This window comes from Agrilus planipennis, unplaced genomic scaffold (genome assembly GCF_000699045.2).
Source record: "Agrilus planipennis isolate EAB-ADULT unplaced genomic scaffold, Apla_2.0 scaffold114, whole genome shotgun sequence".
NCBI lineage: Eukaryota > Metazoa > Arthropoda > Insecta > Coleoptera > Buprestidae > Agrilus > Agrilus planipennis.
The window spans coordinates 467,838-480,787 of record NW_020442440.1 but is presented as its reverse complement, the minus strand read 5'-3'; the positions used below and the strand labels follow the sequence as shown (position 1 = coordinate 480,787).

Below are 12,950 nucleotides of genomic sequence, written 5' to 3'. Positions count from 1 at the left end.
ATAGCTAGGTCATATGATTTAATTCAGTGATTAATACGTCTTTAATACGGGTATAATTAATTGAACGAAAAAATGCATACCTACTAGAGAAGCAGACATAAACATGTTTATTTAATTTCAGATACAAATAACAATTACTGTTTCATATTATTGATGATTGCCGATTAACCTATAGCTGATATGATACCTACCTTCTAATTTTATTTAATTATGGGATAGGTAGTCGTATCATCAATAAATAATTGATTGACACATGCTACTGTATTAAGTGTTACAAAACAAAATATCCAGAGGAATAAAATAGTTATACGTCGTCGAATATGGTCTATATTAATTTTGGAATCCTTATCATAAAGAGGTTCCACGATTGGAGTTTACTTTCCAACGTTTCGCCGGCAAATGTGTTATGAATCCTTCAGGACTATTGTAGAATCGTATAAGTGACGTATGTAGTTCTTCCCATGGCAAAAGGACTGATACAGTTTCCGTCCGACGATTGTACCTTTTTTGACAAAACGTTGGAAATTCAAATACAACCAGGGAACCACCTGGGGAGTATCATTTCATGATTCCAAGATTATAACCATCAATCCCGGAAGCAGATTTATAGTGCAAAAGCTGGTTGCACATAGCATACCAATTGATACCAAATCATTTATAAACTCAGGAATTTTGTTGGGATATGATCATTGATGATTCCTAAATATACATAGATGTAGTGTAATATGATTGATAGCGAATCAAACTCTGGCGTTTCATTGTTTACATTCAGTTAATTATCAATTACATTTCAAAGAGACTGCTTTTTATGACACTGTGTGATTAGAAACGGATATGAGTTGTCTTATATTTGGTTTTGAAATCGTCCATCTGTGAAGAGATGAAAATGGGTTTCTTTACTTCATTTTACCTTTACGATATTACATTCTCTTAACTCTTACTTAATTAATAGTAGTTAATTAATTAATCATTAATAAACCTAATAGGGCAATCTTGTAGAAAACGTCTTAATTGAGTGGGTAGATTGTTTGGCAGCATTTCTGGGTGGTTTTATGACCGGAAGTGGAACGATGTTATTTGGCATAATTATTCGATGACAAGACAGAAATGGCGGGTAATTAAGTTTCATTACGAATAAAGGTCAAGACGTACCTCGAGGAAATCGGCACCGGTAGCAGCAGGAGGTGAAGAGGAGGTAGCTTGCAGTTGGTAGGAATACGCGCAACTCATGTTGTCCACGGAAGAAGTGGAAGAAGAAGAAGAAGAATCGGACGGCAGCTCCTCCAACTGTGCGCCCAATTAGCCCCGCTAATCACCGGCCTTGTGTCTAATTACCGATTTCACGAATTAGCCAAATTACCGTGCATTCTGCAGCAGACAGTAGCGTCACATTCACATACAAAAATAACGTATCTGTACCTATGTAATATTATTATTATTATTATTATTATTATTACGTAGGTAGGTACCTACCTACCAACTACTAAGTATAAAGGAAGCAAGTGAACGATGTTCAACAGTCGCGAACTAATGTTTATATCACTAATATAATTCAATAAGGTAACCGCTAATTTCTGTCACTAAGTGCCGGTTATTTGGTCGGGTAATTGTACCGTAAGAGCAGCACCGGCGCCGATAATTGCCGGTCGCATTCGTGCGGTACCTCCACACGGACAATGGGCGGTTTTGTGGGTACCTACATCCGTAAAACGGACGGACAGACAGACGGATGAACCGATCCGAGCGAAGCGACCCGCGAGAACGGATGCAACGACTCGATGCGTGGTTTTTGCTTGCTTTCCGTGCGTGCGTCGTGCGATACGTATGCGCGTTATTACGCGTATGTTTTAGGACGCGGATCGCGGCACTGGGACGCGGGCGATGATGTGGGGGCCGCGTGATAATGTTTCTCGTGTGCCCTTGTGTCGTGCATGTGTGCGTGACACGCGGAAACGCCCCCGCGGACTGTGTTGGTGCGTTCATTGGCGGAGCACCTGCACACGCCCCACGTGGTACGTGAACGCGGTTGAAAAGTGCGGCATATGCGACGCGGCGCGGCGCGGTGCGGGCGGACGATGGCTGACGTCCGATTCAAATTCTTCGCGGAGGCTTTTCTCCAGCCATGTGTAGTATGCGGGAATGCGAAAGATTGTCCTGTTTCTAGGATGTTCTTCTACGAGTGTGTTTCATTACGAATGATAACGAGACCCTATTTACCCTACTTCCTAATAATTTTTAGTGGATTTAACGATTTCATCTCAAATGAGAGTAGGCTAATAATAATTTCCGAAGATTAGCTCAGGACAGGAAAGAGTGAAGGCGCGTGTCCAACCAGTCTTAGGACTGACGATCTTATGATGACAATCTAAGGATATAAGAAGGACACTAATTCTATTTGACGACAATATAATAAAAAATGGTTAAAAGATGTCTACAAGTGTCATATGCCGACGTAAAAAAGGTTTTCTCTCTAATATGAAACTTCTCGTGTGCAATAGTCGAAAACAAATGTGGAAATTCCATCTGATGAAAATATTACATTTTTTTCTAAAAACTGTCCTAAACTAACCGAACCCTTAAAGAATAAGGTGTAACACGCCCCACAGACTTGGAAATATGTAATTACTTTATCATTTGCATGGAAAAATGGCTAAAGATATTCGTACGAATTTCCCTATACTTGTAAGGATTAAGGACATACTTTTCCTTTGAGAGTTTTAACCAAATTATATTCAAAACAATGGAGATTGAGAGAAGTATAACGTTAACAATAAATAATTTAGTACTTTACCTCAAAAATGCATTTTTGTGTACACGATGTAAGAAGAATCAAAATTTCCAAATAAGTTCCAATACTTTGTATTAAGAGAATGTTTTTTCATCATTTCTAGATCCGATCGTAGATAGTACTATGTATACATTATAACGGTCATTGGAATAAATGAAAATGTATTGATGGCATTTTCGAGCTAAAGCAATAGAAAGGCGCAATTATACGTACTGTAATAAGTGTGCTTGTGTTATCATGAAAACCTGTCATTAATACAGTCGTTAGCGCCTGTTTTTGGAGGGTTGATAGGTAGATACGACAAGTAGACAGTTCAAGTTAAATTTCTCACATTTTTGGTATATAATTTATCTGTAAATATATATATATATACACGTATGTTGTCCCAAATTATTTTAATAAATTATTAATTTTTTGACCGCTGATTGTAAAAATCTTGAGAACTTCAAAATTAGACGCCAATATATGTAACTTTCTCGCTTCGCTCACGTTCATGTCCAAAACACATTTCAAAGATCATTAACGACCACATAAAACTAATTTTTCTGTCAATAATTTTTTCTGGATAAAAGTACCCTATGTCCTCTTCTGTACCCCTAACAATATGTGTACAAAATTTCATGATAAGTTTTACCTGCGGCTTCGCTTACGTTGATGTCCTACGTGTCAGAGATCATCGACGACCACATAAAACTAATTTCCTATTATCCCTGGGGAACAGTATTTTTTCTGGATAAAAGGTACCCTATATCCTTTTCTGTACCCCCTACAATATGTGTACAAAACTTCATGTTGATCGGTTGAGTATTTAAGGCGTGAAATTGTAGCAAGCTAACAAACAGACTGGCACATTCGCATATGATTTTCTAATAATGGAAAATTGTTAGGATAAGTTTCTTTTATGATAAAAAAAAAAGATAATGCTAGATAAATGAAACTAAATCTGTAAAATGTGGCGTTTGCCCAAGGGTACCTATATAATAATCGGTTAATTTTTGAGGAACGATTTTCTTTGCTGAAAAATAAAATAATATTTTGGACGTGTTGCCTAAAATTTCTAATCGCACTATTTCTCTTTTTCAGTTGTTGCTGTACAACGAAAAGGTAAGTAAATAACAGTTCTTATTGTTTTTACTAAAATTGCAACTCGAAACGAGAAAATATCTGGATTACTTGGAAATCAAAGACATTAAAGCTACTGGTAGGTACTTTTTAAAAGGGTTAATATAGATTCAAACGATACATTTCGAGGATTAGCCAAAGAAATTGTAACGTCTTATAAATTGACAGTTGCTTCGCTATATGAGCCATCTGTTCGAGTATCTCAACGTTATCGCGTTTCTTTTCTTCGAAAAAAGGTAAAGAAAAAAAAAAAGAAAAGAATAGAAAACGGCCGTCTTATTCTTACAAGTAAAAGAGAAACGGTCGTGGAGTCCATTGTTCGTAAGGCTGGGACCGGAAACAGAAGTCCTGCAGGACTTTTCTTGCGCCGCCTCGGCGACCAAAGTATCTCCTTTTCATATAGTCGTGAGCAGTAGGGTTAGGTTATGAGCATACACAAACGTATACATGTAGAACTCGCCGTATGGGTGCTCCTTGCACGGCACACAAAAGGATGATAGATTTGAATGAAATTGTGGAGTTGGAAACGGGGTGCGTCCTGGTAACATGATCCTGCCGAGCGGAACTGGGTGGGTACAGGGAGCACGTGTGAGAACTGAACACCTGGATACACTACCTGAATGGAAATTTATACAGGGCGATTTATTGTAACATGGGAAAACGATTAAATATTTTGTGCGAGTTTGGAGTGTCGCAGCCATGAAAAGTATAAATTGAATAGAAATTTTCAAAAAATTATAAGCTCTACGCAGTTGATAAAAATTCCATGGATAGAAAAAACAATAGAAGAAGTCAATAAAAAGAAGCAGAAACAGGATGGTAGGATATCGTTCTAAGACATAAAGGCAATTAGATGGAAATATGAAGAAACAAGAGTAATAAGAGAATGGAGAAATCCTACAGGATTACAGCCTTGTGATGACGAATGATCAATTGATTGCAATGCCTTCTACAAGAAAACACATCCTGATTACATTTTGCAAATAAAATTAATGTTTTGTAGTCAGGTTTATTTATGTGTTCAGCTTTTCCCGACTAGAATTTTGAGGAGAGTGCAGGTAAGGTCCCTAACTGGGTAGCCCACTAGTTGTCGGCTCCATTAGATTGCCCCCTAGGGCGAGGAAGGGGCATAGAATGCCTTACCGCATTTGCGCATTATTAGGAATGTGGCCCCCGCGGGGAAAAATTATTACTACCCCTTTTTTGGAAAACTGAACTTTATTATTAACTAGCTTTTCCCCGCGGCTTCGCTCCCAGAAATTAATATTCTTTCTCCATAAAACCTTTTAGCTCCCAATTACAACGTTTTAATTTTGTGTAATGTCGCCATCTTTCAAATACAAACGTAGTAACAACATTTCATCCTTAAGGGTTGATTTTTAAAAATTGCCAAAACACGTATTTGCTTAATTTCAGCAATGAGCATCCTTCGAGTAAATCCGAGTACAAATAAAATGTAGCCCATGGAAACGTTGCAACCTCTTTTCATTTGATTAATAATATCAAACAGCATATATACCAAGTTTCAAGTAAATTCAACCATAAATAAAGTATGTCCCAAACAAAAATTGCAACACCTTTCCCTTTTTTAAATTGTCGAGATAGATCTTTCAGAAATTAAATGAGAGACCATTAAAACAAAGTTTCAAGTAAATCTGATCACAAATAATATGTTCCATTTAAACATTGCAACTCCTCTTCACCACTCATCCCCCCCAACAGAGATTGAATTTTTTAATCAATTTCAAGTAAATCGAACCAAAAACAAACATGCAATCTTAACAAATGAAAGGCTAGACTGATGTTTTGACTGATAAATTTTTTGTTTTGCTGTCAATTTCGTTTTGTCATTCCATGTCAGTTGCGTTTACATATACCACATTTTTCTCGTGGAAAGTGATAAAAAGTATCCTATGTCCTTCTCCCGGTTGTAAGATACCTCCCCATCAATTTTCAGCCAAATCGGTTCAGCCGTTCTTGAGTTATAAGTGAAGTAACTAACACGACTTTCTTTTATATATATAGATGAAAAAAATACTAAATTGAATGAGAAATATATTTTACTAATGAGAAACTATTTACTTTTACATATGTAGCAACGGTATAACACACATGATTTCTTTACTTTCATCACTAGCATTAAGATAAATAATAATTTTTTTATCAACATTTATAATTTTACACGTAGTTACGAGATTTTCATTATTTGCATAAACTATAGGTACGTTTCTAAATATTTAGCATCGCATGAATACATATAAAGAGATTTTCTTTTTCGTAGTAGTTTATTTATAAAATTTGTAAGTAAGTAAGATTGTGTTATTGAGCTCTTTTGTACCCAATAATACTTTAAATTGCAATCGTTTTACTGTTGTTCGATTTGATGTGTTTAGTTTCAGTTATCTTATAATAACAATATTAGGATTAGTACACCTGTTGGTTCGATGTGAATGTAAAAAATTTTATTGAAACGGTCATAATTAGGCAAGGGGATTGTTACCAAGTTGTTTCATTTTACCGAGAGTATTTTCAAACGGATTTGCTTCATCGAGCCCCCATAGGGTAGATTTAATTGTACGTTTATACATGTGATAGGTTTGCCCCTTAAGACTCTTATAAAAAAGCCACAAGGCAATATTCATTTTGGTATCACCACTTTTTTTGGTGCGATTTTCATGAGAAATCTATGCCCCTTGGAAGCCTGCACACTATGTGGGGCATGTCCCTTATAAATTCTAGTCGGGTAATTAAAATATTAAGATACAGTCTTGCTGTGGTTAAGAAAGGAGAAACCTGTAAAAAAAGAAGACACTGAAATTCATTTATATCTTCCATAAAAACAAGAACAAATGAAGTGAGAAATTGAGACAGTGTCGAATTGAATAAAAAAGGATTCAACTAAGTCGTAAATAATTGTTAGGCAAGAAGGACGGGGGGGGGCGACTTAAGAAAAGCAAGTTGCTTTTAATAAGTAGCTTCTTTGAGTCCGCAGCCCCCGATAGAACATCGATCAGATAACGGCTATAATTATAACAGGGCCGGGGGGCTGGCGAGAGGCTTCAGCATTTGCAAATAGTACACACAAAACAAAACATTGGCAGATAAAAACTGCGCATTATAAATTACAGAAATCCGTGTGAAAGGGTTTTAGGGTCGCGCGGACACTGATGTATTGCGTTCGGCGGACCCTCGACCGATTAACGTGCCCCGCAGTTTATGATTTTCGTGTCAATGTCAAGGAAGATGTATGCCGATGGAGCTGAAGGAGCGTACGTAGCACTCTATCTAGTAGAGTAGGTTGGCTGGTCGTCATAACATTTTCTGCCCAGTCGAAGAGACGCTGCGTACTGGTCAAAAGAAAATTATATGGTCCCGCACAACAGATAGCGAACCACCAGCAATTATCTACCGTTTAACCCGAATATGCCAGAACTAAGTCGTAGCATTATTTTTTTGTTTTACCGACTATGAAATGATAAATATCTAGAGACACATCGGGTTTAATGTTTAACAGATAATCTACATATTGGCTAATATAATTCCTAGATGCAATTTTATTATCAATATTCTAACCTTGGTCTTAGAATTTTAAGCATTGTCTTTACTTAACTCTCAAAAACTAAACAATTATACTCATCCAGATTTTTCTCTGTTACTGCACCCTTCATTGCTTGTAGTAGTCTTCTAGATTTTTTTCCATTATTAGTCTTGACTACGAAATGATAAATATCTGTACGCACATCAAGTTTAACGTTCAACAAATAATCTACACATTGGCTAAAACAATCCCTAGATGCAGTTTTCATTATCATTATACTAACCTTGATCATAAAGTCTTAAGCATCGTCTTTTCTTCACTCAACAATTATATTCATCCAGATTTTTCTGTGTTATTGCTATTTTCATTACTTGTAGTAGTCTTCGAGTTTTTTTTTTTCCTTTATTAATCTTGGAATTTTTATTTGACCTTACTTATTTTTATTTTAGTCTTTGGATGGATTTAGTGCCTATCACTATCTTAATCTTAGTTTTGATCCTGGTCTTTTTCCCTGTCTTTACCTGTACTCCATTAATACTGTTTCTCTTGGAAGACATTTTTTGTCCGATCTTAGTTCACTTTTGGGTTTTGTGGCCTTCATTTTGGAACTAGTCCTGGTAACAAGTGCCCTAAACGTAGTTTTAATCTTGGTCCTTTTCCTTATCTTTACTTCAACGAACAGCATTAGTACTGTTTCTTTTGAAAGGGACTCATTACTCGACCTTAGTTCACTTTTTCACTGCGTCTTGGTCACATTCCTTATTTTTTACTCACTGTTGTAACCCTGTGCATTTGTAAGTATTCTTTATCATCTTTTGGAATTTCATAATGACTTTTATTCTTGTCTCCATTCTGAGTCTAATCTTGTCTTCAAATTCGCAACAACTTCAATTTTAGAAAACTTATTAGAAGTTTGTCTTAGTTTATTATTCATACTGGTCTCTAAACTTTTGTTTCTGTTCTTGGTTTTAAGCGAGTTCTTGTGGTAACATCGTATATTAATATTTGTCGTGCAGTTGATCGATGCCTCAAGTTTTCTCCAAAATTGGTCATTATCTACATTTAATGCGGACGTATGGAAGTTGTGATGAGAAATCATCAACATTTATCATCTTAACAACATGTCGTATTTTTCTGCGTCGATTTACATCAACATTACATGTATCCCACTCACAGCTATAAGTCATCATAATTGAAATATAAATGAGCATATTTAAGGATGTTTGGGAGGTATGTCAAAATGATACGAGACAAATAAAAATTTAGAAGAACGTTCCTCCTTCAATTCTAAAACTCCCGTAAAAATTACAAATCGATTCACTAAACCGTTAAAAAGTTATTGAAATTTTAAAGTCATTTTATGGAGATTCGTTAACCGAACAGATTAAATTTATTTTTATTAACAGAAAAAATGCTACCAGAAATTTCAAACTTTTATAATAAGTAACTCGAACTCTGAAGAATCACTTTAGCGTAAGGTTATTCAAATTCACAAAATGGTTATCGAGGAAAAACGAAAAATTAGCTAAAAATCTCGTTTTTACATGATAATATAATGATAATATTTATAATTGTCTAAAATAAATGCAATTTTAAAGTTTTAATTATTATTTAAACACATTAAAAAGTTTTACGCTCATTATTAATAAAGACCGAAACTAAATATTTTTTTGTTTCGAAGTTGAAATCAAGGCATATTCACTGCCAAAAGTCAGTTGAAAATTTTCCATATTATTCGTTATTTATTATCTCATTCAAAGTTTTTGGTCAAATTCCAAATTTTCTCTTAAACCGTACTTTTTTTTTAGTACAGATAGTATTTATTTACCTGATGATATGCTGCAAAACCTAATTAATCACGCATTTCTAATTTTATGTACTCTTGTCTCCGATTGTACCCCAAACATCCTTAATACTGTATATATAATGTAAAGACCAGAAATTCGGAAAGTACCTAGAAATTGATGAACCTTAAACTGAAGAATGATAAAACTGTATCCCATCTCATTTGATTAGTTTATGAAATTAAAAAAAGAATTGCATAGAAGAGACAAGAAGAAAAACCAACCCTTAGTATCATTCCTACCGCTTATGTAAGGAAAAATGAGGCATATGATACGTATACGTATCACTCCAAACATTTGAAATTAGGAAGATAGAAACAAGCCTGTGTAGGTACAATACGTATAATTTTATTTTGAATTATACAGGGTGTTTTATTCAAAATACTTAAGTAAGTTAATAAATTCCGCCACATACATATACAATGAATTTGTGGTTGTTTTGGGGCAGTACATTGTATGTTTGTGTTTATGTGTTATATTGACGACGTACATCAGGACGAAGCTGGGTCCAGGCCGACTTGATCAAGCTTTATCATCCTTGGGCCCCCGCACGCTAAAATTTACTGACCATAATAACAGGGTTGCTGATATTTAATTACAGATTGGAGACCGCGTCACGACCGAGAAAAAGAGAGTGCGTGAAAGATAAGAAGAGACAGATAGACAAAGAAAACGAGATAACGTATGCCCAGGACCAACAACAACCACAACAACACTCTAACCAATTAAATCTAAAATATTTTTTTTGTTATCTACGCAGCCAAGCAATATATACAGAGTGTAGGACACCTTCTCATGCATGAAGGTCTAGTCAAAAACATATAAGAGGCAGAAACAGGAATTAAGAGAGGTAGAAGTAGAAGTAATTAAATTGTCCATATAGTTAGAAATCTCAATCCGATTTTATTTTGGAAATAGTCCTGATCATATCCCTCGTTTTCTTTTCTGTGTCAGAGGTTCGGTTTTCTTCATTTTCGTTATTAAATTTTGTATTAGTGACTCTGGTCTTTATCCCAATCCGAGCCTTGATAATAATTCTACTATTTGTCATTCTGGTCTTTAATTAAGTCTTAATTATGTCCTTTTTTGTTGTCATTATATGGCCTTGATCCGTATTTCACTCAAAACTGAGTCCAAAAATTTACTTACTGACTGCCTTTTTCATTATCACTATTGACCTTGGTCTTGCAATTAACCCTTGATCTTAATTCACTTAAAACACTCACCTGGAGTCGAGATTTATACTTATAATGGGTTTTTATTGTCATTATCTAACCTAACCCAACCTAACCATAGTCCTGAAATTAACCTTTGATCTTGTTTCGTTCAAAAAACTGATCCGATTCCACAGTTTTACTTACTGCTGTCCTTTTTTATTGTCACTATCTGATTTTAGTCTTGGAATTAACTCTCAGTCTTATTTCACTCAAAATACTCATTTGAGTTCAGACCATTACCCAATTATTGTCATCTATAGTAAACATGTTAGAGTTTGCATTAGCACATTTGTACTGTACGACTCCTGAGGGTCATTTTCAATAGGCTTGCGAAACTTACATCGTAAGTTTCGTTTTAATGGTCAAAATAATGGAAGATTGAAATGCCCTTTGCTGAGAAATAATATCGTTGCTACCTTCTTCAGTGGCCGACCCCTACGGAGTCCGAGAACCTTATGTTGTCGTTCCTTCTTGGCACGTTGGTAATGATGATGATCTCGGTGATTTTGACGTAATGATAATGATTAAAGGAGGATGTTGTTGGTATATAGCCTTGGACGGCCGTATTATGTCGGTCGTTATACGAAAAAGATGACAAAGGAGCAATCTCCGATATCCACAGATTTGGAAGCAATTTAAAAAGTATTACATTGTATAATGAGACGATTTCACAGATTGAAATTCTGAACCTATTTAGCAACTTCGAAATTGTTTTCAAGTTTATTGACTGACAGGAAATTGCTTAGGCAGTATCTAAGTATATCTAGTTGTTTTTTTTTTAAATTAATAGTATAGTATAATCATCAAGACGTAGTATCTTGTGCCACATACTATTTGGTGTTTTAGCTTTAGACAAATGAAAACGCATTAAAAGAAAACAAAATAATTAATTTTTATAACTGGATGTGATACTTATATAATGGGAACCAAAATCCGTATAAATTCTGTTATATTTTCTTATCTTGATGTATATTAATTCATGAACAATTTAGGTCTTTTTGTTGAGGGTAGTATTTGAAATTATACTAACAATAAGAATCGAGTTTAGACTGTACCTATATCTGACCGATATGCTCTATGCTCGCGAACAGTTAATTTAGAAATTCGAAAAAGGTTGTTAAAGGTGTATGTTTGGAGTACGGCATTATACGCATGCGAAACATGGACAGTGGGAGCGGCGGAAAAGAAAAGGTTAGAAGCGCTCGAAATGTGGTGTTACATGCGAATGGTAGAGTGGATAGAGAAGGTGAGAAATGAAGAGGTATTAGAAAGAATAGGAGAACAGAGGACTCTATGGAAGTCAATAAAAAATAGGCGAGATAGGTTGGTAGGACACCTTCTCAGGCATGAAGGTCTAGTCAGAGACATATTAGAGGCAGAAACAGGAGTTAGGAGGGGTAGAGGTAGACCTAGATTAGATTACTGTTCGCAAATAGTTAAGGATGTGGGCTGTTCTAGTTTTAGGGAAATGCGAAGTTTAGCTCAGGATATATATATAAATAATATGTCTTCGAAATTCGATAATAAAGTCAACGTGATGGTCCTGTTTGATTATATTTTGTTGGTGACAATAAAAATAGGAAGATAATTTGGCGAAGAATCAGAGCGAGAAGCGGAGGCTTTGCAAATTACTACACACTAGGCTGATCTCGTTGTCCCCTACTAAAAATGCCCACTTCATCAGTTACTTACAAGAAAAGCTTTGAAACGTGATGCTAAATGAATAGTTACAGTCATTAAAATTAAAGTAGGAGCCTGTCGTCTGTACTTCACGAAAAACCTTTTCAAGTTTGACACAATGATAGATGTGGCCAAGGAAGATGACGGTAAAAGTAAAAAAAAAGTCAGGATCTTATTTATACATAAATATTAAAGACCCTGATGGTTATATTTTCTTATCTTTATGTATTAATTCATGCACAATTTGGGTCGTTTTGTCAAGGGTAGTTTTTTAAATTATACTTACAATAAGAAGAATCGAGTTTAAACTGTATATGTGGCCGATATATTAATTCTGTCTTCGAAATTCGATAATAAAATCAACGTGATGGTCCTATTTGATTAAATTTTGTTGGTGACAATAAAAATAGGAAGATAATTTGGTGAAGGTTCAGAGCGAGAAGTGGAGGCTTTGCAAATAACGACACATTAGGCCGATCTCGTTTTTCACTACGGAAAATGCCCACTTCATCACTTACTTAAAGGAAAAGCTTTGAAATATAATGCTAAACAGTTACAGTCATTACACTCCGTGTTTTCCGAAAAACTTTTTCAAGTTTGACACAAAGAAAGTTGCGGTCAGGAAAAATGACACTGAAAGTTAAGGATCTTCTTCATACATGGATATTAGAGACCTTGATGGTTATATTTTCTTTATCAAGAGCAGGAATTTAAAACATAGGTAGGTTTCAAAAAATATCTGATTCAACTAATTTGGTCGT

General features: G+C 35.2%; 1 protein-coding gene across 2 annotated transcripts in view; it reads right to left on the bottom strand.

Moving 5' to 3' along the window:
• LOC108736219 (transcription factor Sp9) overlaps positions 1-12,950 on the bottom strand; it is an 86,539-nt gene that overhangs the window by 41,554 nt on the left and 32,035 nt on the right. The window contains exon 1 of one of the 2 annotated variants that reach the window (XM_018468569.2): positions 1,153-1,778. The exons of the other annotated variant lie outside the window; for it this stretch is intronic. Within the exon in view, the coding sequence (XP_018324071.1) occupies positions 1,153-1,230 (78 nt within the window). The 5' untranslated portion in view covers positions 1,231-1,778. Of the gene's footprint in view, positions 1-1,152; positions 1,779-12,950 lie in introns of those variants that run through there. 2 annotated transcript variants of the gene reach the window in all.